This window comes from Eurosta solidaginis, chromosome 5, assembly GCF_040869045.1.
Source record: "Eurosta solidaginis isolate ZX-2024a chromosome 5, ASM4086904v1, whole genome shotgun sequence".
Lineage (NCBI taxonomy): Eukaryota > Metazoa > Arthropoda > Insecta > Diptera > Tephritidae > Eurosta > Eurosta solidaginis.
The window spans coordinates 62,825,768-62,851,670 of record NC_090323.1 but is presented as its reverse complement, the minus strand read 5'-3'; the positions used below and the strand labels follow the sequence as shown (position 1 = coordinate 62,851,670).

Genomic DNA, 25,903 nt, shown 5'->3' with positions numbered 1-25,903 from the left:
TGAGAGATGACATGTATAATTATATGCGCGATAATTTAAATAAATAAGTTAACTTTACAAAAGGGTAAGAGTTTTGTTTACGTATGCCCAGTAAGGGGCAGACGAAGGTGCTCAGAAGGGAACCGACGCGAATTGCTCAGAAAGCAGCTGATTTCCCAGTAGGGGGCTAATGAAAGGTGCTCAGAAGGGAGCTGACGCGAACCGCTCAGAAAGAGCTGCTATATTATATATACATAAAATGGAGTAACATATATTTTATGGAGATTCCTCGAATCAATCATCATACTTAAAGATATTGCCCAAAATTGCAAACATATACCAAGAAAACTGAAAAGCTTACCGCTAGAATGATCAGAAACAATTTTTTTGGCTTCTATGAGCTGTTTTGCAAATATTCTTTATTATATGGGTGTATGGCGAACTATATTTTTTCGATATGCTCTAATATATGAATGTATGTAACGATGGCGCGGCCACATCACATTTTATTATGTATTTCTTTTGGCATAAAATAGCTCAGCGCCTATATACTTAATACATATAAATTAAATCCGCCCTTGCAAAAGTCTTTTAGTTACTCATTTAATAGTTACTACGTCACTGATTTATACATATACTTATGTTATATGGATGTATGTTAGTGTGGCCGTTGTTATCCAAAGTGTTCCGATTCCCGAACTCACCCCTCAGATATATTGAAATAGCCCTCAAATTTTTATTTGTAAAGTGTAAGGCCAATTAAAAAAGGTATAGAGATTACGGAAGGAGCTTGAATTTGTAAAAGGACGAACTTTTACATTTCATTGTACCACCCTAATTCATTTATTATGAGCGGAATTATCTCCCACTTGTTATCTATAACCTCCACACACTTTGTTTTCATTGCATTCTCGCATTTAAAATTACAAAAATTGGGCAAATAATAAAAAAGTTAAAAAAGAGAAGTACCAAGATTTTCATTGCGCGCAAAATTTTAAACTTTTTGTTATGAATTTTAGGAAATTTTTCAAGTATGCAGGGTTTTAGCTCATTAAATTTTACTTTAACGACGTGCAAGTTTCAAAACGCTTTCGACTGCTGTTTAATTTGAGAACATTTTTCGTAACGGTTGTTGGTCTTCTATACAATGAATGTTTTTATTTATAATATATTTAGTCCGAAGCTCCGTTAAGATTGGACGGACTTCTAAGATCGCAGTCGTATTAAATAAACAAAAATGAAAGATGCAAAAATTGTTTTGAAGACGAGTAAAAGTTTCAAGCAGGGACGAAAAATAATAATTATTATTTTTTCGGAGTCGAAAAAGTCCGGGTCAAAAAATTGTCCTAGGTGAAAATGTTTGTGTTCTCAGGTATCCCTATAGCAATATCATGTCGAATCATGTATCTTTTTATTTTTCGAACTTTTTCCATAAAAGTCCACATATAAAAGTAAAATCTGTATTTTTATTTTTTGAGTCCGATAGAACTAGTTAAACTAGTTATTTTTAAAAGTCCGGAAATAAAAGTTAAATCCGGACTTTTATTTTTTAAGGCCAAAATAAAGGTCCGGCTTGATAACAAAGAAACGACTTATCCGAAATAAAAGAAATTTTTAACTTTTATTTCGGGACTTTTATTCTTAAAAGTCCGAGTTTAACTAGTTCTATCGGACTCAGGTAATAAATCCGAAAATAATTTTTATCTTGATCCAAATACATTAAAAGTCCAAAATTAATAGTTTTGCAAGGAATTATATTATAAGAGGAATAATAGTTTCGGCCCCTGGTTTCAAGGATAAAGGAATATTAACACTTGAAATGCTAAAACTCGTTCTTTTTCAGGACTTCAAGTTCCTTGTGCAACGTTGAAATCTTTATAGATTGGCTTACAACTTTGTATGTATTAGTTTTTGCGCTATTCGTATTTTTGTAGTGGATGAAATCGAGAATCCAAACACTTTTTTTCTCCATACAACGAAGGGCCACCGTAATGTGTATATGAATGAATAAGTTTTACTAAGAAGGTCACCAGCTGTTTGATTGCCACTTGTTAAGTTGCGAGGATTTTCCCCTACTACGTTGCATATTTTCAAGAGCATGTAGAATTAACCTTTAACGTTTAGACTATAGACATGCAATCAGATTTTAAATCTTCGTTTGAATGAACAAAAAAAAAAAAATAGAGCTTAAAGTTTCGTGTGAATTTGTAAGTTGGAGGTAAAGCAGTTTGAAGAACTATCGTTTGATGCATGCCCCTACTATTAAGTCTAGTGAGGCATGAACAAGCTTTGGTTTGTGTTAAGCAAATTGTCTGGCATGTAGATGAATTTTACTTTCAGGGTTCGCAGAAACCCGTCCACGACATGTGAAACTGAGAAGAGGACTTAAGTTACCATGTGTAGCGTGCTTTTTAATGGTTAATATGCAGCTCTCGCTGAGGTGGCCCTATCAAGAACAATCTGCTTTTCGTAGAGCCAATTCCTAGTTGTGAAATTTTATATTTCTGTATACTAAAATCCGACAATAAGTTTCTGTACTAAATAACTGTTTCATTCAAATTACTGAGAGATGGAATCAATGAATTAGTCAATAATTAGTAAATTTTCTTGTCAAGTCAAGTCCGCGAATATTGGAACTACAGCTTTTTCGAAATCTGAATCAGTCCACAGCGACTCGAGCCGTTCAATTTAGACCAAACTTCGGTTTACTTATCCTTAGCGATACCCTTCTTATCTGCTTTGGCTTTCAAACCTTCAGAAACGGACTCATTGATGACCTTACAGTTGATTGATCTTGATAGTTATTTTGCTGTAAGAGGGGAATACAGTAGGGTTATAGTTCTATTTATAGGCATGACTGGGCATACTTGGAAACCCGTGCTCATACGACTTTTGATTCTCCAGCGAAAGTATCGAATGATTTTCGAGGTTGACAGGGAGTTATGAATATTAGACTGTTTGTGCAAGACATTCATCTCTAGTAGACCAGCGTAGGCATATTGTCCTCCACATCTGTATATGGTTTGTTGTTTTCTGGCTTCAAATCCATCCTCAGTTTTTTCCGAGGTTATTGACATAACATGATGGGCCACATATTTACTTATAGAAGCCCTTTTTTCATATAGAGAGGCTACCTTGCCAGTCATTATCTAAAGGCTTACCGATTCATGTCAATGTCTATAAATTTAAAATTCTTCTTTTTTTATTCTCGATGTTTTAAGAAAAAACTTCTACGAGTATCGTCACTGAAATTGATTATGCAAACCAATGCCAAAAAAGTTTTGGAAAAATCTTTAAATTTCACGAAAATGTCGAATTTTTTACTTGAAGTCCCTGACTTTTTTTGAGTATACAGATTTGCAGCCTAATCAGTTTTAATATAACATAGTACAAGTTATAGACATATATGTAATATTGCTACTATTGGCTAGGTCCACTCACAAACACCAGAGTGCCGATATATTGCTATTTAAATGTTTTTGTTTTTGTATTAAATAGTTGAATGTACCTTAATTTATATTTTTTCTTGTCACACTTATGTTGTCACAATCACAAAAATTTTGTAGGCTATGTTGTTTTGATTTCGAATTCAAAACTCATAGCGCGCATTTTGTATTAGCAATATAAGAGTATTACATATATGGTTATAGGCCTTTCGAAAATCGAAAACGGAGTTCTGTAATTTTTTTTTTTTGAAGGGAGTTTAAGATTTTTTTCCATACACAGTACGAACGTTTTTTTTTTAATGGAAGAAAGTCGGAAACTTACTTACTTACTTATATGGCGCTTAACCGTTTAAACGGTTATGGCCGTACAACAAGGCGCGCCAGTCGCTTCTTCTCTCTGCCAACCGGTGCCAATTGGTCACACCAAGGGAGTTTAAATCGTTTTCCACCTTGTCCTTCCAACGGAGTGGGGGCTGTCCTCTATCACTGCTTCCATAGGCGGGTTCCGATAGAAACACACACTGGCCGGAGCGTCATCTTTCATTCGCATAACATGGCCTAGCCAGCGCAGCCGCTGCGTTTTAATTCGCTGGACTATGTTGATGTCTGCGTATAGCTCGTACAGCTCATCGTTAAACCTTCTTTGGTGCTCGCCATCGCCAACGCGCAGTGGTCCATAAATCTTTCGAAGAACTTTTATCTCGAACACTCCCAGAGCCGCTTCATCTGCTGTTGTCATGGTCCAGTCGGAAACACCCTACGGAAAAAAAGGAAAGATATCAATGAAAATTTTGAAACACATGATCTGAAAGATTTGATCTTTGTTCTACTTAAACTGATTATGCTTGAAGCTGTATACCCCAAAAAAGATTAAAACTGCATACTAATAAAAACTCAGAGAGCTCTACATGAAAAATTCAAAGTTTTTGTAAAATTCAAAGTTTTTCTCGTAAAATATAGAAAACAAAAATGAATGTAATTAACGAAATTTGACACCAATTACAACTCCTTTTTTTCTGTTCGCTGCTGTACATAAGAAAGCTCTATAAAACAAGTAAGGGTGTGTAAGTTCGGGTGTAACCGAACATTATATACTCAGCGTGAGTTTCAATGGTACAGTTCATTTCTTCGAGTTATGGTTCCCGAAACATAGAAAATTGCTCGGCCAAAAAAGGGGCGGTGCCACGCCCATTTTCAAAAATTTGAATTTTTTCTTATTTCTTGTTAAAATTCCACTTGGGGAAAGAAATATAATTGATATAAAGGTCTTTTTCACAAAGATATAGCTTATGCTACTCCCATTTTCCAAAATTTTTTGGATTTACATTTTGCGTTATAAAGTCAATCCACCTACCAAATATCATTTACTTAACGGTATTCGTTTTTGAATTATCTAATTTTTTCCGTTTTTCGATATCAATAAAGTGGCCGTGGTTACCATTCGATTTCGCAGATTTTCAATACCACGGGCCCAGATAAACCCGTGTACCGAATTTGATAAAGATGTCTCAATATTTGCTCAAGTTATCGTGTTAAGGGACGGACATGGCTTAATAAATTTTTTTCTATACTGATGATTTTGATTTATGGAAGTATATATTTATCTGGATTCCTGTATAGCTGTACAACCAACCGTTATGTTACCAAAGTTAATAATAAAAGTATGTTGAGTAATTACCTAAATGCATCGCGAGCAACTTACCCAATAGCATGTATTGTACGAAACGGTACATATGTCGGCCCTTTTTATACTCAGTTGAGCAGAGCTCACAGAGTATATTAACTTTGATTGGATAACGGTTGATTGTACAGGTATAAAGGAATCGAGGTAGATATAGACTTCCATATATCAAAACCATCAGTATCGAAAAAAATTTGATTGAGCCATGTCCGTCCGTCCGTCCGTCTGCCCGTTAACACGATAACTTGAGTAAATTTTGAGGTATCTTGATGAAATTTGGTATGTAGGTTCCTGGGCACTCATCTCAGATCGCCTTTGAAAATGCACGATATCGGACTATAACCACCCCCACTTTTTCGATATCGAAAATTTCGAAAAACCGAAAAAGTGCGATAATTCATTACCAAAGACGGATAAAGCAACGAACCTTGGTAGGTGAGTTAAACTTATGACGCAGAATAGAAAATTAGTCAAACTTTGAACAATGGGCGTGGCACCGCCCACTTTTAAAAGAAGGTAATTGAAAAGTTTTGCAAGCTGTAATTTGGCAGTCGTTGAAGATATCATGATGAAATTTACTATATGTATGCTTAATAAAAATTAGCAAAATCGGAGAACGACCACGCCCACTTAAAACAAATTTTTTAAAGTCTAATTTTAACAAAAATTTAATATATTTACAGTATATAAGTAAATTATGTCAACATTCGACTCCAGTAATGATATGGTGCAATAAAATACAAATATAAAAGAAAATTTCAAAATGGGCGTCGCTCCGCCCTTTTTCATTTAATTTGTCTAAGATACTTTTAATGCCATAAATCGAACAAAAATGTACCAATCCTTGCGAAATTTGGTAGGGGCTTAGATTCTAGGACGATAACGCTTTTCTGTGAAAAAGGGCGAAATCGGTTGAAGCCACGCCCAGTTTTCGTGGTACTACATATATAAATAAATTAGCGGTACCCAACAGATGATGTTCTGGGTCACCCTGGTTCCCATTTTGGTCAATATATCGAAAAAGTCTTCACAAACTACCACCACGCCCTTTGAAAATACTCATAAACACATTTCATTTGATACCCATATCGTACAAACAAATTCTAGAGTCAGCCCTGGTCCACCTTTTTGGCGATATCCCTAAATGGCGTCCACCCATAGAACTATGGCCTACTCCCTCTTAAAATACTTTTTAATACCTTCCATTTGATACCCGTGTCATACAAACACATTCCAGGGTTACCCTAGGTTCATTTTCCTACATGGTGATTTTCCCTTATTTTGTCTCCAAAGCTCTCAGCTGAGTATGTAATGTTCGGTTACACCCGAAATTAGCCTTCTTTACTTGTTATCCAATGTTTTTGGGGAATAGCAGTTATTAAATATTTCAAGAACATATCATTGACCTTTGCCAGTAAGCAAGGACGAAGAAATCAGTTTAATAACGCATAATAAAAATGAATAAATAAAAAAATTACCAAGAGGCGAGTCAAAAATGCACATTTGAATACATACATACATACATAGTAGGTTATCTAACTATACATCAACTAACAATCTTAATTAATCGATTAGTTTCCCCAATTAAATTTAAAGTTTATATGTTCGAAAAAAAAACAACATTTTGGAAACAAAATTTCTGTTAAAGGGCAGATAAATTTAAAATTTCACACAAAATGCGGAAGGCAATCCTTTTTAAACAAATTTTCTAAAACATGATGTTGCTGTTGGTTGTCTGGAACTTGAGGCGGGGATCTCTGCCCGCTGAGAGTCAAATGCATATAGATCGAAATATTTTTGCCTCGTCTTAGCCAAGGCAGAAAAGCATAAAGTGACTGCCGTCCTCAATGCACATAACACAACTGCAGCTGTACAGTATATTTAGGCCCACTGTATGACTTCCCATTGGCTATTGCCCTGGTAAAACTCTAAAGCATGAACATGTGAGCTTCTGTAAAGTGCAATACCTACACCGAGGGCTTGAGGACAACAAGTGGTCAGAATGACCTAATCACAAAGAAAACAAGCAAGGACGGGACTTTATACTTTTCATCAATGGAGCTGAGCAATAATGTTATCCCATTCGTAATACCCAAATATTCAGCTGTATAAGATATATAATATATAGAGAGCAAATATACATGTGCGACATTTTCGATATATATCAATAAAAGTTTGGTAATTCTCACACAAAGTTTCACGTTTGTTGTTGTCTGCATAAGATAGCTATGATCATGAACCTTTTATCTGAACAATAGGTTGTATGGGATATGTACGATTTATACGACCGAACTCTGCTATTTTCTTATACAACAATATATTTCGCATACGTAAGTGTTTGGTTGAAGGTTCTAGCTGGCGAAATGGGGCGAAAATTCGAAAATCTTCTAATTCGAACAATCTGTTGTAAGGGGTATATTTTATATATATGTATTACGTGCCATATACGAAAACATCTTCATTTAATAAATTGAGGAAGATATAAAAAAAACACAGTTTTCTGGAAAATCGGTTGTATGGGGTATATGGAAGATTTTTTATCTTTATCTGTTATGAAGATAACAGAGCCACAACTCGGATATGGAAATAGGAGCGGATATTTTCAAGCAATGTCCTCCATTGACAAGTCCCGCGTAACATAAGCCCAGGAAATATGTTTCCTGGGCATACAAAACCACCAAAAAAGTGCACAATTTGCTTAAAAGTGCTTTGCATGTTTGTATATTCAGCGGTCAACTTCCATCTATCTCAATATTTTAGTGGTTAATTGCGCTAATTGCTTTTGGTTTTTGATATTCTGGAGTTGCAAGTTAGGAGCATAATGCAATATTCATTTCATAATGGTTGGGAAAAAGTTTTATACATCTTTTATATAAAAGTGGGCGGGGTCCTAACCATTTTGAATAGAAATATTTCCTGCTATAAAGAAAGTATATATGCCCAATTTTATTACGATATGTTAATATTTCTTCGAGTTATGGCTCTCAAAACATAGAAAATTGCTTGGTCAAAAAAGGGACAGTGCTAAGTGCCATGCCCATTTTCAAAAATTTTAATATATTCTTACTTTTTGTTATAATTCGTTACGATCAACCGTTATGTTGCCAAAGTTTATATACTCTGTGTGCAAACCACGCTGAGTATAATAACATGACATTCGAACAATAGAATATATCAACAACGGGAATATAAAGAATATATGGAATGTGTACAAATACCACAAATAGCGCAGAGGAGAATAAAGTTCATAACGATAGTGGGTGCAGCTATATGAAAGTGTTTCGCATTTCAAAAAAGGTGGCGTGTTAAAGGGCAACACATTTTTCAATAGCGAATTAGCAATTGTATGCACGCAACAGAGCACACTAACAACAATTGTCCTTCAGATGGTTGTAACCTGAGTATCATACATACATACGTGCACATAGACAAAAAGAGAAACCCTGTTGAAAGAAATTTAATTTGTTTAAGTGATTATTTAATGAAGCTTTCCATTTTTCTGTTTATTTTAAAAACCCAGCTTGCACGCACATTTTTCCAACCAATTCTCAGACCCTTACTGCTCGAAATTAAATTTAACTAGGCAAAAGGCCATTAATGTGGATGGAGCTTTCCAAAACTGCATCACAGCACATTCCGCCGACAAATAGAAGCATAACAAGTAAGGAAGGCTAAGTTCGGGTGTAACCGAACATCACATACTCAGTTGAGAGCTATGGAGACAAAATAAGGGAAAATCACCTCGTAGTAAAATGAACCTAGGGTAACCCTGGACTGTATTTGTATGACATGTGTATCAAATGGAAGGTATTAAAGAGTATTTTAAGAGGGAGTGGGCCATAGTTCTATAGCTGGCCGCCATTTAAGGATATCGCCATAACGGTGGACCAGGGCTGACTCTAGAATTTGTTTGTACGACATGGGTATCAAATGAAAGGTGTTAATGAGTATTTTAAAAGGGAGTGGGCCTAAGTTCTATAGGTGGACGCCTTTTCGAGATATCGCCATAAAGATGGACCAGGGGTGACTCTAGAATTTGTTTGTACGATATGTGTATCAAATGAAAAGTGTTAATGAGTATTTTAAAAGGGAGTGGGCCTTAGTTCTATGGGTGGACCCCTTTTCGAGATATCGCCATAAACGTGGACCAGGGTGACTCTAGAATGCGTTTGTACAATATGGGTATCAAACGAAAGGTATTAATGAGTATTTTAAAAGGGAGTGGGCCTAAGTTCTATAGGTGGACGCCTTTTCGAGATATCGCCATAAAGATGGACCAGGGGTGACTCTAGAATTTGTTTGTACGATATGGGTATCAAATGAAGGGTGTTAATTAGTATTTTAAAAGGGAGTGGGCCTTAGTTCTATGGGTGGACGCCTTTTCGAGATATCGCCATAAAGGTGGACCAGGGGTGACTCTAGTATTTGTTTGTACGATATGGGTATCAAATGAAGGGTGTTAATTAGTATTTTAAAAGGGAGTGGGCCTTAGTTCTATGGGTGGACGCCTTTTCGAGATATGGCCATAAAGGTGGACCAGGGGTGACTCCAGAATTTGTTTGTACGATATGGGTATCAAATGAAAGGTGTTAATGAGTATTTTAAAAGGGAGTGGGCCTAAGTTCTATAGGTGGACGCCTTTTCGAGATATCGCCATAAAGATGGACCAGGGGTGACTCTAGAATTTGTTTGTACGATATGGGTATCAAATGAAGGGTGTTAATTAGTATTTTAAAAGGGAGTGGGCCTTAGTTCTATGGGTGGACGCCTTTTCGAGATATCGCCATAAACGTGGGCCAGGGGTAACTCTAGAATGCGTCTGTACAATATGGGTATCAAACGAAAGCTGTTAATGAGTATTTTAAAAGGGAGTGGGCCTTAGTTCTATGGGTGGACGCCTTTTCGAGATATGGCCATAAAGGTGGACCAGGGGTGACTCTAGAATTTGTTTGTACGATATGGGTATCAAATGAAAGGTGTTAATGGGTATTTTAAAAGGGAGCAGGCCTTAAATCTATAAGAGGACGCCTTTTCGAGATATCGCCATAAAGGTGGACCAGGGGTGACTCTATAATGTGTTTGTACGATATGGGCATCAAATTAAAGGTATTAATGAGGGTTTTAAAAGGGAGTGGTTGTAGGTGTATATGTGAAGGCGTTTTCGAGATATCGACCAAAATTTGGACCAGGGTGACCCAGAACATCATCTGTCAGGTACCTCTAATTTATTTATATATGTAATACCACGAACAGTTATCCTTCCAAGATTCCAAGGGCTTTTGATTTCGCCCTGCAAAACTTTTTCATTTTCTTCTACTTCATATGGTAGGTGTTACACCCAATCCAATTACTATGTTTCATCCCTTTTTTCGTATTTGGTATATTATTATGGCATTTTTTTCATTTCTAATATTTTTCGATATCGAAAAAGTGGGCGTGGTCATAGTCGGATTGCGGCCATTTTTCACACCAATATAAAGTGAGTTCAGATAAGTACGTGAACTGAGTTTAGTAAAGATATATCAATGTTTGCTCAAGTTATCGTGTTAACGGCCGAGCGGAAGGACAGACGGTCGACTGTGTATGAAAACTGGGCGTGGCTTCAACCAATTTCGCCCTTTTTCACAGAAAACAGTTATCGTCCTAGAATCTAATCCTCTACCAAATTTCACAAGGATTGGTAATGTTTTGTTCGACATATGGCATTAAAAGTATCCTAGACAAATTAAATGAAAAAGGGCGGAGCCACGCCCATTTTAAAAATTTCTTTTATTTTTGTATTTTGTTGCACCGTACCATTATTGGAGTTGAATGTTGACATAATTTACTTATATACTGTAAAGATATTAACTTTTCTTTGAAAATTTGACTTAAAATTTTTTTTTTTAAAGTGGGCGTGGTCGTTCTCCGATTTTGCTAATTTGTATTAAGCATACATATAGTACTAAGGGTAACGTTCCTGCCAAATTTCATCGTGATATCTTCAACGGCTGCCAAATTACAGCTTGCAAAACTTCTAAATTACCTTCTTTTTAAAGTGGGCGGTGTCACGCCCATTGTCCAAAATTTTACTAGTTTCCTATTCTGCGTCATAAGTTCAACTCACCTTCCAAGTTTCATCGCTTTATCCGTATTTGGTAATGAATTATCGCACTTTTTCGATTTTTCGAAATTTTCGATATCGAAAAAGTGGGCGTGGTTATAGTCCGATATCGTTCATTTTAAATAACGATCCGAGATGAGTGCCCAGGAACCTACATACCAAATTTCATCAAGACACCTCAAAATTTACTCAAGTTATCGTGTTAACGGACGGACGGACGGACATAGCTCAATCGAATTTTTAAACGGTTTTATGTAGCTTGAATTGACTGGCCGCATGGCCGCATGCACGGCTGCACGGCCGTTGTGAACGAATCTTGTAATTGAAATTTAAGTAACTTCCCGATAAGCTACAAGCATGAAACTTGGAATATAGTTCAGAACCCGATGACAATGCAATAATAAGAAAAAAATGGATCGAGATATTCGCAAAAATTGTATTTGTGGACCGATTTGGCTCATATTTGGAACACTTAATACATACAAGAATAGAAATCGACCTATGAAAAAAAATCGCCGCTAGGTGGCGCATGGATCGAGATATACGCAAAAATCGTATTTGTGGCCCGATTTGGCTCATATTTGGAACAAATATTGCATACAGTCCGGTAGAAGTGACATCAAAATATTTTGGAGTTGGAGGAGGGACAAGCACACGTGGCGCAGAGTTGAGTAAAGTCTTTGGAAGGATTATGTATTGAGGACTTAGGTTGTAACAAATAGTCAGGAAAGAGTCCTTGTAATAATGAGTCACTAAATGAACTAAATAGAATGAGAAATAATAGGCAATTAAATAAAGACTAAAAACTTGAAAATAAAATAATTTAAAAAAATTTTTTAAGTTAAACGGTTTTATTGAAAACAATACTTACATGAAGTAATAATAACACGAAAAGCTAGAAAATAATTAGGTAGGTCCTAGGTACTATTCATCACACTCCTTATCAATCTTATTTTCTAGCTTTTCGTATTATTATTACTTCATGTAAGTATTGTTTTCAATAAAACCGTTTAATTTAAAAAATTTTGTTTAATTATTTTATTTTCGATACTGATGACTTTGATATATGGAAGTTTATATCTATCTCGATTCCTTTATACCTGTACAACCAACCGTTATCCAATCAAAGTTAATATACTCTGTGAGCTCTGCTCAACTGAGTATGAAAAGCAAGTTTTTCTAAGCTCATATATTTAATTTTTTATAAAGAACCTGTTGGCAGCCAGGGACTTCGTAATTGTCCTCGCACCCAAATTATTTGATTAAAAAGTAGCTCGATGCGATCGCCAGTGATTTCAGCCACTCAGCGCCTATACTTGACCGGATAGTTTTGAAGTCCAATGCTTTGATAACCGAGAGACTGTCCAAGTAGGCGTTAAACTTCCCAACAAATAACTTACTTGGCAGCATTCCTATTGGAATGCCAATTATTATTAACTTTATATCCCGCGTCACAAAGCCTAATTACAGCCCACGCTGCTGTCGTCTTCACAATGTCCACCAGGTATATGGTTTCTAGCAGACCAAATCCCCAGAAGCTGCGTATTTGGAGTATAGGAACCTTGTACATCATATAAGTTGAAAATATTTAGCTCAATTTTATTACGGTTTAAAGGTAGTTCACAGGACCCGTGTAAAAAGTTCCGCAAGGTGTATGGGAACTTCCCGAGGTCGTCCGCACAGGCCACCACTTGGCAGCGCTGCATTCTTGGAGTATTTTGCTTGCAACCACGACTCATAAGAGGAAACCAATGCTGCAGGGTAGCATAACTCTTCTCTTTGGTCCTACTCATATGTGTATATCTTTCAGGCGCTCCATCATTTTTAACAGGAACTAGGACGGAACTATCGGTTTAAAATCCTGGGGATAGACGTGGGAGATCTTTATCGCTTTCGGAACCCTGGTTAAGTTTTGTGTGGTTGAACTGCCCGGTTCGTGAGTCCGTAGTGTTAGCAGCTGTTTTCTGAACAACCAAACTGAAAAACCCTACCAAAAACTAGCACCAATGTTATGAACAAATTTAGTCCTCTTATCAAATACTGAAAGTTTTCTCGTACATACATACATATGCCACTTACTGCTTCTTGATCTGCGAGCTGTGCTACTCCTAATATCTGGTATCTTAACCTGGCAAGGCACGATCACAGAATCGTTCCCTCACTTCCTACATCTGCGCTCATTGACCAATCATTATCGAAGAGCATGTAGCGCCAAAAGGTGGCGTCCAGTCTGTAAACCTCGTCACTCACCTATCCGCTTTTTCATTTCCGTCTATTTCCAAATGATTTTAGATGATTTTCAATGCGAGATTATTGCCTTAGTTGCTGCTTCGCTGTAAATATAAAAGACGACGCAGTTGCAGTGATGCTGCAGCTTGTAGAATCTATTTATTCAGGTGACATTGAGAATATTTCATGGTTTGGGAAATATTTCCACATTCAATCAGGTGGCGTAGATATAATTAAGGTAACTTAAAGAAACACAGACCCTGCAGACAAGTAGCCCTTTTGGGCCCACGTGGCCCAACGGCCTCCTCTACTCTAAGGACCCTCCAGTTCTGTATCGGAAGGTTTGACCCATCGCAACAACTCCAAAATTCCCTCTGGCTGAAAAGGTCCATCAGGTAATCACATTCGAACTCTCCGTCGAAGGGGGAGATCCCTCCGTTCCACAGCCGCGAGTCTAGCTCCCTTCCAAACCCCCTAAAAGTTTTTACCGTGTACCTATAGCAAAATGTAGCAATAAAACATTTTTAGTAATAAATATCCATATTTTATTTGAAAGATGGAATTTTTTGGAACAACCCTTCTTTAAAAACAACAACCAAGATAGACACTATAAACCCAAAAAGATAGCGTCAAAATACGCAAAATCATCAAACAAGTGATGTAATAATATACAAAACACTAACACTTGCATCCCTTCAACTACGATATTCCTTTAATGTTGAATTTTTATTCCAAATGCCAAAGGCGCATCCGAGTCTTCATGTAATACCACAAAAAATTACAGATAAAAGTAAAAAAAAATTAATTCGACTGATGTGTTATTTTGAAAAAGTGCAATAATACACAGATGTGATAAAAAGACAACAACAAAAGTGGTTGCGTGCGTTGGTATACAAATACGTGCTGCATTTTCTTTGCCCTTATATATGTATTTGTATGTCTACTTAATTAAAGTATACGCCCACAACTGCCGCTGGTGAATTCTTTGATTGCATGATTTTTATCTTGAGGAAAAGACTACAAGACGAGCATGGGTGGCAGTGGTATGCCGAAAATTAACTAAGGCTGCCTCTTATTTAATTTAATTTATTTAAATTTACATATTTTGTGTAGGGTTGTTGGTTTTCGTTCGCAAAGCTCTTCTTGCCTTCAAGAAATGCTGAGTCGAAAATAAACGTAGCTATGTTGTTATTTTATTCAAGGTGTTTTGAAATAATGTGATATAAACTAACTGAATTACCATAGTTGCCAGCAGGCCCGACGAGAGGGGGGGGGGGGGTGATGGGGGTATTCCCCCCGGGCCCGTGGGGCTGCGATTTAGAGGTACTAAGACATTTTGTTTTAAATTCAGGAGAGTCTTTAGTTGTTACATTTGCAAATTTTAAGCCGAATTTCAAAAGCAACGAATATTGATAATAATTTTTTTCCTGGGCCTTCGAACAGTGAGGAGACGATAAAAACATCAAACAAAAAATTATGTTTACATGAATCCGAAATCGTTAAGTTTTCGTGGTGACCCTGATGAAGTTTCATCTTCAAAAAGTCTTCCAACAATACCACCAACTCTGTATCAAAGTCCAGATTATTTAAACGACTTCGATATCGGTACCGTGAATAATGAGTTTTTGCGATCTGAAGAAGTCAACGAAATAATTCGTGGAGGTCATCAAAAGTGTCGTGTTATTTTTCCACGTGATTGTCATGACGAGGCATTTCCTACCTCTTTGTTAAACAGAATCTTGCCAAATGGAGAGACTGTGGAGCGTGACTGCTTAGTGTAGAGTGCCAGTAGCAATGCTTTTTATTTGCCTACCATTTCGTCTATTAAGCACCAATACTTTAAATAGACCTAAAATTTGTTGTGCGGATATTCGAAATTCCAGGTATGGAAGAAGCTATATGATAAACTACCATCACACGAAAATACTCAAGATCATATTAAATGTTATATTCAATGGCGATCTTTACAAAATTTAATTCAAAAGGAGGCTACAATTGATACACTTATCAATAACCAGCTAATAACTGAAACTCAAAAGCGCAAAGAAATTTTATATAGAATTTTGGACACTATTTTATTTTTGGGTGAAAGAGGCCTACCTTTCAAAGGCGAAAGTATATATCTTGGTTAACGAAACGATGGGCATTTTTTGGGCATCTAAGATCTCATAATCCAATACGGTCCTATACTTAGAGATCATTTGGAGAAATTTAGGATTTCACAACAGCAGCACAAACATTTACAAGTTCACTATCTTGCCCCAGACATTCAGAACGAGTCTATAGAAATTTGTGGAAAGCAAGTGAGGGAACTATATTAGATAAAGGCAAGAAAGCCAAGTATTTTACTATTATCGTTGACGCTATGCCGCGTTGACTACGTTTATATTGCGCTAACTCCATTTCAATTCGAAAGCAACAAATTTTACAATTCAAGAATGGTAATGGAATAGTATCACTAAGCTATACCATCACTAAGGCGATGCTAAGGCCATGCCAAGCAGTATTTACGTCAATAATCAAATCATGTATGCACATATATAAGGCAGCCGAAATAGATGTCACACACAGATGTATTTACTTATACGCCTATGTGTGTGCGAGAGACTGTAAACTACAAACTCACATACATCTGAGAGACGCTGAAAAGTAGAAAATTGTAAACAAGTAGAAACTATATGAGAACTATAAACACTCGAAATAGTTGGTAAGTTCTGGAAATAGAAGAGCCTAGATGTATGCAGCGTAAACTTTAAAAGCGGCACAAGCGAGTAAAAAGTAATTCAGTTTGAGACGCTGAAAAGTAGAAAATTGTAAACAAGTAGAAACTATATGAGAACTATAAACACTCGAAATAGTTGGTAAGTTCTGGAAATAGAAGAGCCTAGATGTATGCAGCGTAAACTTTAAAAGCGGCACAAGCGAGTAAAAAGTAATTCAGTTTGATTTGAGATTTGGATTAAGCGTTATCTAGCGAGCTATAGCAGTATTATTTTGAATAGTAGAGTTTCATTTGAGCTGTCAATCAGTTTGGTTATTAAGTAAGCTAGTCGTTGCAAAGTACAAGTGTTATTGTGAAGTACTTGAATAAAGGCCATTTTGCATTATTACATATTGGAGTTATTTATTCAACAGTTTAGCGATACGAACTTAGCAGAGGGTTGCAAATAAGAGGATTTGCAGCAAATTCGTTACAATTGGTGTCAGAAGAGGAATTGTTGAATAAATTCCAGAGGACAACAAGGACATGGCAAAGTTCAGTGAATTAAAGATCCAGCAACTAAAGAAGGAGTTGGAGAACCGTGCATTGAATACAAGCGGCGTTAAACACGAACTTCAGGCACGGCTAAGAGAGGCAATGGAAGCAGAAGGAATTGATGTGGAAGAGTATGTCTTTCATCTTGATGGCGAGGAGACAACAAAAATTGAAGAGAAAAACGAAACATCGCAGACAGTTACCAGCACAGACTTGAACATGATATTGGCTGCAATATCTGCACAAACATCGACAGTAGCATCAATGTCGGCACAAATGTCATCACAACTGGAAGAGCAGAAGACATATATGGCATCACAACTGGAAGAACAGAAGACATGTATGGCATCCAAGATGGAAACTCAACTGGAAGAACAGAAAACGTATATGTCATCTCAACTGGAATCGCAGGAGAACCGTATAACATCGAAGATTGAAGCACAAGAGGCACGAATATCCGAAATGTCGGCACAAATATCAGCGCAGATCTCTGCTCAACTAGAAGAGCAAGAAGGACGTATTTCCTCGAAGTTGGAGGCGCAAGATACAAAAATTTTACAGTTTGAAGAAAAAATCGAGACCGAGGTGGATGCTTTGAGAGGACGTATCGAGCAGTTGCAACTAAATCGCCCAGTAGTTTCAACGAGTAATCCAAAAGTAAAAACACCATCCTTTGACGGTTCTGTTCCTTTTCAGGTCTTTAAGCTACAGTTGGAGAAGACCGCAGCAGTGAACCAATGGAATGTGGAAGATAAAGTTGCCGCATTATTCATGGCGTTGAAAGGGCCTGCAGCTGAGATTTTACAAACCATTTCAGAGGGCGAACGGAACTGTTATGAAGCATTGATGGGCGTTCTAGAGAGACGATACGGAACTGAGCATAGGAGACAGATATACCAAATGGAGTTGCTGAACCGCTTCCAGAGGCCTGGTGAAACATTGCAAGAGTTTGCGTCGGATATTGAAAGGCTAGCACATTTAGCGAATGCGGACGCACCCGTGGAATACACTGAAAGGATAAAAATTCAGAGCTTTATAAATGGCATACGGGCTGCCGAAACAAAGCGAGCTACATACGCAAACCCAAAGCCAACATTCGCAGAAACGGTGTCACAAGCTCTGATTCAGGAAACAGCATCGCTTCTGTGTAAGCCAGTTTTCAAAGCACGCCGTGTGGAAGTAGAAAGGCCAGAGTGGGTAGACACAATTTTGGAAGCACTGAAGGGATCTCAACAGAAGAATGCCGGAGTTATTAAATGTTTCAAGTGCGGCAACCCAGGTCACATTGCACGTCATTGCGATCTTGGTCCTAATAGTTCCAACAATGTGGGTGGCCGTAAACGCAAAGCTGGCGGAAATGAGCAAGAGCGTGTCGAATGTTAAGAACGAAAACTTGCCCCGGCTATTGAATTTCCTGTGATATCTGTGTCGCAAATTGGAAGGAAATCAAGCAGTCTTACCGTCAGAGGGAATGTGGATGGTAAAGAGCGTGTACTGACTGTAGATACGGGTGCATCTCATTCCTTGATTCGATCTGATTTGGTCTACAGGAGAGTAAAGTCATTACCTGGAGCAAGGTTGCGTACGGTCACAGGCGAATATAATCAAGTCCAAGGCGAAGTGGTATGTGAGGTATTAATTGGGAAAGTCATGGTTCTACGCAAATTCGTTGTGGCGGAGATCGTTGATGAAGTCATATTGGGAGTGGACTACTTGGTTGACCATGACGTCAGGATCGATATGCGGAGAAAAATTATGCGCTATAAGAACCTGGACATACCACTTAACTTTAGTTTGGAAAAAGGGTTCAGCAGTAATCGGGCACTGGTGGAAAAGACTCGACAAAGACCACGAAAGTCAAAGGCAAAAGTTGATAGATCGAATGGGCCAAATAAATCAAAATCAAAAGTACCTGCGAGAGAAACACTGGCATTGACAAAACCTAAAAGACGCAGGAAAACGAAGCAACGAATTTCCGAGAAAGAATGCGAGGTTAGTTTCAAGCCGGAGCGCATACTGTTGTGAAATGTGGGAACGATACCGATTGTGCAAAGCAAATCCGTCCAGCGCAAGCCCTACGAAGTGGTTCATTGACCAAACAACAGAGTGTGAAGGAACGGTCCAGGGTAATGAATAGTAAGATGAAACACTGGCATGACAAGAACTCTAATTCGGAAGGTTTCTTGGCGGGAGATTTGGTACTGTTAAACAACCCTCACCGGCGGAAAGGTGTTCCAGCCAAATTTCGGCGCAGTTGGGAAGGCCCGTACAAAGTTGTGAAGAAGATCAGTGATACCATCTACCGCATACAAACCACTGGGAAACCACGGGTTAGAAGAGTGGTACATTTGGAGATGCTAGCGGCAGTTAGATCGGGAGATTTGTCTGATCGGGACGATCAGACTTAGGTGGAGGGCAGTGTCACGGATATTAGCATGACTAAGCTATCCATCACTAAGGCGATGCTAAGGCCATGCCAAGCAGTATTTACGTCAATAATCAAATCATGTATACACATATATAAGGCAGCCGAAAGAGATGTCACACACAGATGTATTTACTTATACGCCTGTGTGTGTGCGAGAGACTGTAAACTACAAACTCACATACATCTGAGAGACGCTGAAAAGTAGAAAATTGTAAACAAGTAGAAACTATATGAGAACTATAAACACTCGAAATAGTTGGTAAGTTCTGGAAATATAAGAGCCTAGATGTATGCAGCGTAAACTATAAAAGCGGCACAAGCGAGTAAAAAGTAATTCAGTTTGATTTGAGATTTGGATTAAGCGTTATCTAGCGAGCTATAGCAGTATTATTTTGAATAGTAGACTTTCATTTGAACTGTCAATCAGTTTGGTTATTAAGTAAGCTATTCGTTGCAAAGTACAAGTGTTATTGTGAAGTACTTGAATAAAGGCCATTTTGCATTATTACATATTGGAGTTATTTATTCAACAGTTTAGCGATACGAACTTAGCAGAGGGTTGCAAATAAGAGGATTTGCAGCAAATTCGTTACAATAGTATTAATAGTAAATATTCTGTGTTCATTTTATTGTCAGCTCTTAGTCCAAAAATCATTTAGTTGATGTGGGAAAATTTTTTTTGATGTAATCCGTCAATAACACCGCGTTACACACATTCTGTCCTATTAACCAAATATACTTTTTCGGAAAGGGGAGAAAAAATACAAATACAGGTGTATCGTTGATTTTCATGTACATGTAATTTTTTTTTTTTATGTATAAAGTATAAAGCTCGTAGTGTCCGTCTGTCCGCCTGTGGGAAAGTCTTTGGATCGAGTTTGACCCCTTTTTTCGTCATCCAATAGAGCTGAGTTTTTGCAGGCAAACTCTTGGAAATGTCTGTATCACGTCAAATTAAAAAAAAATAGATTTTTATCAATTCTCAGATTTTCCTGAATTAAAAAAAAAAAATCACTTTTTCGGCATAACTTGAAGGGACTCCAAAATTTTAAACTACTAAAGAGTTTCGAAAAAAAAATTGTTTTTCGACCCATCCTACTCCATATATTTGTAGTTTATCAATAGAAATATTCTAACACTAAAATGCTTATGGTGGACAGACGGACACTACGAACTTTATACTTTATACATAAAAAAATTCTGACGTGTACATGAAAATCGCCGATACACTTGTATTTTTTCTCTCCTTTCCGAAAGAGTATATTTGGTTCATAGGACAGAACTAAAGCTTGTTTTTGTAACGCAGTGTAGTGAGTAATGAATGAGACTTCATTAATTCAAGTTAATGAAATGTATTAGTGGATTTTTTATAGGGGGCCCGTAAATTGTTTAGTCTTTGGCCCGGCTTTTTCTCTACGGCCATGGTTGCCAGATGTTCTTAGAAAATAAGAAGAATTTCTCTGATGTAAAGATAATGTGTAACAGAACGAATGCACATTTTTAAGGAACATATAAAATATATTAGCTTAATTATTCTTACATCTCTTCAAGCCTGTCTGGAATTTGAATTTAATACGTAATATATTGTGTTCATCATATGTCCTGTCGGGCCAATTACAAGTATCGTGCAGCAGGGTTGCCAGAATATTTATGAAAAACTGGTCTTAGATTTTACGCATTAAGTAAAAGTATTTATTTGTACTGGATATGATTTTCGGGGTCTCAATACGCCTATTGTAAGGGTAGGTCTACACAATCGACTATTAATTCGGATAGCAAAGTGATAGGGGGAAGCCTATAGAACAAAAAGTGTGTGCTATATTCCTTTTTTCTGAGAATTTGTGAATACCCACAGCTGTATGAAAAGGTATACAGCTGTTTCTCTTCCATAGCGTTCTAGAATTTCAGTAATGGCTAAAATTAAAAATGTAGCACAATGTGCCAAAAATTTAGGGTCAAATCATGTATAAGGCAACGTCACCCGGCGAGCCATTTTTTCGTGCGATATAAGCGCATTGTTAAAAGATCACGTCACCAGTCGAAAACAAGTGATTCTTTCGTGACGAAAATTAAAAAAATATATTTTCTGTATAGCGAAATGTAGGCAAAAGAAAAACGGTACTTCTCTTCCAAACGAAAATCGTCCGTTTGGAAAAATTGTTTACAGTCTAAAACTTTACCCCAACCATGATGAAATTAATATTGCATTATGGTCCTATCTTGCAACTCCACAATATCAGAAACCACAAAGCAATTAGCGCAATTAATTACTAAAATATTGAGGTAGATGGAAGTTGACCGTTGAATATACAAACATGTAAAGCCCTTTTAAGCAAATTGTGCACTTTTTTGGTCCTTTTGGACCGAATGAAAATGATAGAGAATACTATTCCTAGACGAAATCGTCAAGAGATGAATCGTTCGACTGAACTTTCGTTCGAAATACAGAATGATGCCCTAAAGTTTTATCAAAACGATTAAGAACCTTTTTCTTGGCTTTGTTTAAGTTTGATAATTGCTCACCGATTTTAAACCTTTAAGGAGTTTGGATAGACAAAACTTCATTCTTACAAATTCTACAAAACAACCAATTAATAAAAAAAACTTGGTTTGTTGTGTGATAAATAAATTGATTAAAATTCCTTTAACTGGCAAGTTTTTATAAATTCGAAAATTTGTTTTATATTTTCTTACAGCATGGATATTTGCCGTTGGGATTTCAGCAATGCCACCAAGTTTGTGTCATTTCGTTGGTTAATCATTGCAATGATTTATATAGCGACAATACTATTAACAATTTGTTCCGATTCGATAGATGCACGACTCTGCTACAGCAACAATGCGAATGTGACGCTAACACAGGAAGAAATGGTGAGTTAGCACTTAGATATTAAAAACAGATATAAAAGATTCGGATGGATTGAAAACTCAATTAGTATGGCGCGAAAATTGCGATTAGCTACTCATATTATCAACTTGTTTTATAAGTTTTTAAAACTCAAAACCCAAATTAAGTTAAATATAAATGGAGACGAAACCTCAGTTTTTATATATGCATTTAGCTCTAGAAAGTCTGTCGTCACCGTCCAGCACATTGTTGTTATGTACATAGATAGTATACTAGATCTTAGGGAACTCTGACCATGTTTTCAAAAACCGAGCAGGGCCGTCTTAATAACCTTTCAAAGCGAGCTAAAATGGACAAATTAGGGCAGATTGAACTGCATTTGACCTTGTAAACTGCGTTGTAGGAAGATAACTTGCAATTCCGCAGAACGTAGCCACAAAAAAAATGCATAGAGGCCCCTCTAGGTGGCGGAATTAGTCACTGTTTGGAGCGCCATCTGCTTTTTGTTAATACTTAGGTGGACAATTAATGCAAACGCTTAGCTTGTTGATAGGAACCAAGGATCAACGAACTCAGTCTAAGCACCACTGCAAATAAAACTGGTTTAAAATTTGCAAATAAGTAAGGTTGAACTAGCCGGTCAATAAATACCTCACATAGACTGAATGTATACATAGTGTAAGCAAATAAGTAAAAGTGTGAAGTTTTGTTAAACAGACGCAAGAAGAAATTTTATTTCAAGCTTAGTACCAAACGAAAAAGGCCTCTGTATATATGCAAAATAATGGTAAGCTTATCCATAGTCTCGCCAAAACCGAAAGTCAACCAGTCTAGGTTAGCCGAAAGAGCAGTTTTAGGTCTATTAGCACTTTAAAGTGCCGTTGGTAAGAGTTCTTCCGCCCTACATTAAGAGCTTACTCAACTAAATAACTATGCGAATTTGGCATACGCATTTATACATATTGGTCCAAATTTCCGCAGAGCCTAAATCTGATAGGAAATCGGTTGTTTAAAAATCGATACTGTGTTATTTTGAGGCCTAAGCAATTCTAATGTTCTTTAAGTATCTGAATCAAACAGAGGCCCATTCATAGGCCAATAAGGAGGTTGAGTGGCAGCCGATGTAAACGCTTGTTCTTGTTATAGCTAGATCGTCCAAGTATTGGTTACATTCATTATAGATAATATAGCTAGTTCCTTCGGCATATACTGCCAATCACTGACTACCCTTGAGAAGTTGATATAACCGTGAACGACTTTGGTACCAGTTCAGCTGATATGTAGATTGTGATTGATCGCTTGTCTTGTGGGACGTAGTCATCCAGCTGTTTTTTTATTGATGATTATTTCGGCGCGATGAATACGGCTATGATTAGTTAACATAACGCTAATGGCAAAAAGTTACATCATCATAAACGTTCATTAGCGCTTTACCGCTTAGGTGGTATTGGCCTGTTGCACCAAAACTAACGCCAATTGAGAGAACCAAGAGAGATGACTCAGTGAAAAATTCGCAACATTTAGTGCTGCTTGGTAGGTTGTCAAGAGTTTGAAAGTGAAACCCAGTTGCTATCGAGAAAATACCCTCAATGAACGCATTTACTTGGCGATCACCAGTTTGTAGTCTCTCCCTCGGAGGTGTCTCTGGACGCAAACGTTGTGATGGTAGCTTACACCGGACTTAGGAAAGTGGGCACTTTAAGCCAAGAAGTTTCACAAATTCTACCAGAGTCTATCAAGCCCGCCTAAATCTTAGTTGTGGGGAAATAAAGAGACGTTTTCACAGAATATACTTAAGTCCTATCTTAGTCTGAGCCAAAAAATTGTTTAAATAAAAAAAAAATATATATGTTTGAACTGTAAGTGCCAGATTTTATTAAAACATTTTCTTCCTCTTTCGAGCAGTATAGCAACAGCGTATTAAGCGTTTGGAGTAGTCTATCGGTGACGCGCAGCATTGGCGCCATCTGTGGTTGGATTATGATCGGCTTAACGCCAAATGAAGACCTACTTTACGAGCATTTGCTAGATCTTACAAAATTCCAAGTGACAAATAATTAAATACGTACGTCAACGGGGCAAACAATTCAGATGAAATACTAAAAACAAAATTATGTAGTTTTAAGTAAAAGTAAAAAAAAAAACAATAAATAAATCCTGTACAGTTAGGTTAATAAAATAGTCAAATAAATTACATAGATATTGTATAACCGTAAAAAAATTGTTACTGATCTAGCTTTAAGAAATTCTGTTAAATTTCATGAAAGGGCATTTTACTTTTTTATGGTGCTTGTTTGTTGCTTGAAGTACATATAACATATATGTAAATATTGTTTGTTGTTGTTTATTTTGCAAATATTGTTTTTTATAAAGTTCTTATTTGTATAACTTAGCTAAATTATATAGAAACATATATGCAAATAAAGCTTTAAAATACTATATATACAATATAATAAAACACTATAATCGAGTTAAAAAAAAAAGTGAAATTAGAATCATTTAAGCCCTTCAAAGGCCGCTAGAAATCAACCGAAACCAAACTTACAAACTTATTACCCTAAAAATAAAAACAGAAAAAATCTAGTTATAGTAAAAAACAAAAAACAAAAACACTAACATGTTAGCCTTTAGTATATACAAATATGTATATAAAGAGTTTCGAATGTATGTGTATAAAGTATATATTAATATTATATGAGTGTGTGTAGAACTAAGAAAACACGGCTTATTTCAGATTTCCAATGCGTTTAAAAACGTATCGTATTTTGTGGGAAAACATCTGTTTTATAACTGATCGTACGATATAGTCAGCTGAGTGAAAGATAACTCTATCTATGTTACCAGTTCGGAAACGCCCTATCTCAACACACGATTGATGAATGCATCTCAGAAATTGCTTGAAGAGCGCTCTATGCTTAGCTATAAATGTATAGAATGTATTCAGAGAAAGCAGTTTTTTAAACAATTATAAAATGAAACAAGTAAGGAAGTCTAAGCTCGGGTGAAACCGAATATTATATACCCACACTTAAAATGCTGTTATTGTTTATTTTATGTGCTTAATAGTGTTACAAGGCTGCGCAATAATACATATATATATATGGTTCTATTCTGAACTAATTTTCGTTTAAACAAAGCAAAAAGCTTACAGAGGATAACACCAATGACCTTGAGCGGGTAATAATTCAGTTTCCCTTCAGATATGGGAATTGTCATACTGTTTATTTTAAAACAAAGATATAACAGAACAATAAAACAAACACACAAGTGCCATTGTACTAAAAAGCGTTATTACAAAAAAAGGGCAGGGTTAACCACGACATTTTCCAACTTTTACTAGAAATAGCTTATTACCAGCATCTACGCACTTTTACAAAATCTTGTATATAAAAGAAGACGATTTAACCGATTTAGTACATTTTTACTGAAAATATTTCCTGCTAAAAGGCATTCATGTGCACCAAATTTTTCATCGATTTATGGCTCCAGAAACGTTGGGAAATGAATTGTAAGAAAGGGGCAGTGCCACGCCCATTTTTCAAGATTTGAGTTTTTTTTCCATTTCTTGTTATAATGGCACAAAATACCATTAGTACAAAACTTATTTTCGCTAAGATTTGACTTATTATTTTTGCCTACGACCCTTTTTAAAGTCATTTATATAAAAGTGGGCGTGGTCCTCAACGAATCTTATCCATTTTTACTAGAAATATTTTCTGCTATAAGGAAAATATGTGTATCCAATTTTGTTACGTTATGTAAATTTTTCTTTGAGTTATGGCTCCCGGAACATAGAAAATTGCTTAGTCATAAAAAAGGCGGCGCCATGCCCATTTTTAAAAATTTGAAGTTTGTCCTATTTATTGTTATAAATCCACTTGGGAAATGAAATACCATTGATATAAAGCTTTTTTTTTAAGATATAGCTTATTT

At 36.6% G+C, this 25,903-nt stretch overlaps 1 protein-coding gene across 4 annotated transcripts in view; it reads left to right on the top strand.

Moving 5' to 3' along the window:
• The window catches only part of LOC137233696 (uncharacterized), an 88,248-nt gene extending 64,014 nt beyond the window's left edge, over positions 1 to 24,234 (top strand). For all 4 annotated transcript variants that reach the window (XM_067756960.1, XM_067756959.1, XM_067756961.1 and 1 more), the window contains exons 5-6: positions 21,819 to 21,993; positions 23,876 to 24,234. In XM_067756960.1, coding sequence (XP_067613061.1) covers positions 21,819 to 21,993; positions 23,876 to 24,031 — 331 coding nt within the window. In that variant the 3' untranslated portion in view covers positions 24,032 to 24,234. The remainder of the gene's footprint in view (positions 1 to 21,818; positions 21,994 to 23,875) is intronic.
• Positions 24,235 to 25,903: the final 1,669 nt, after the last annotated feature.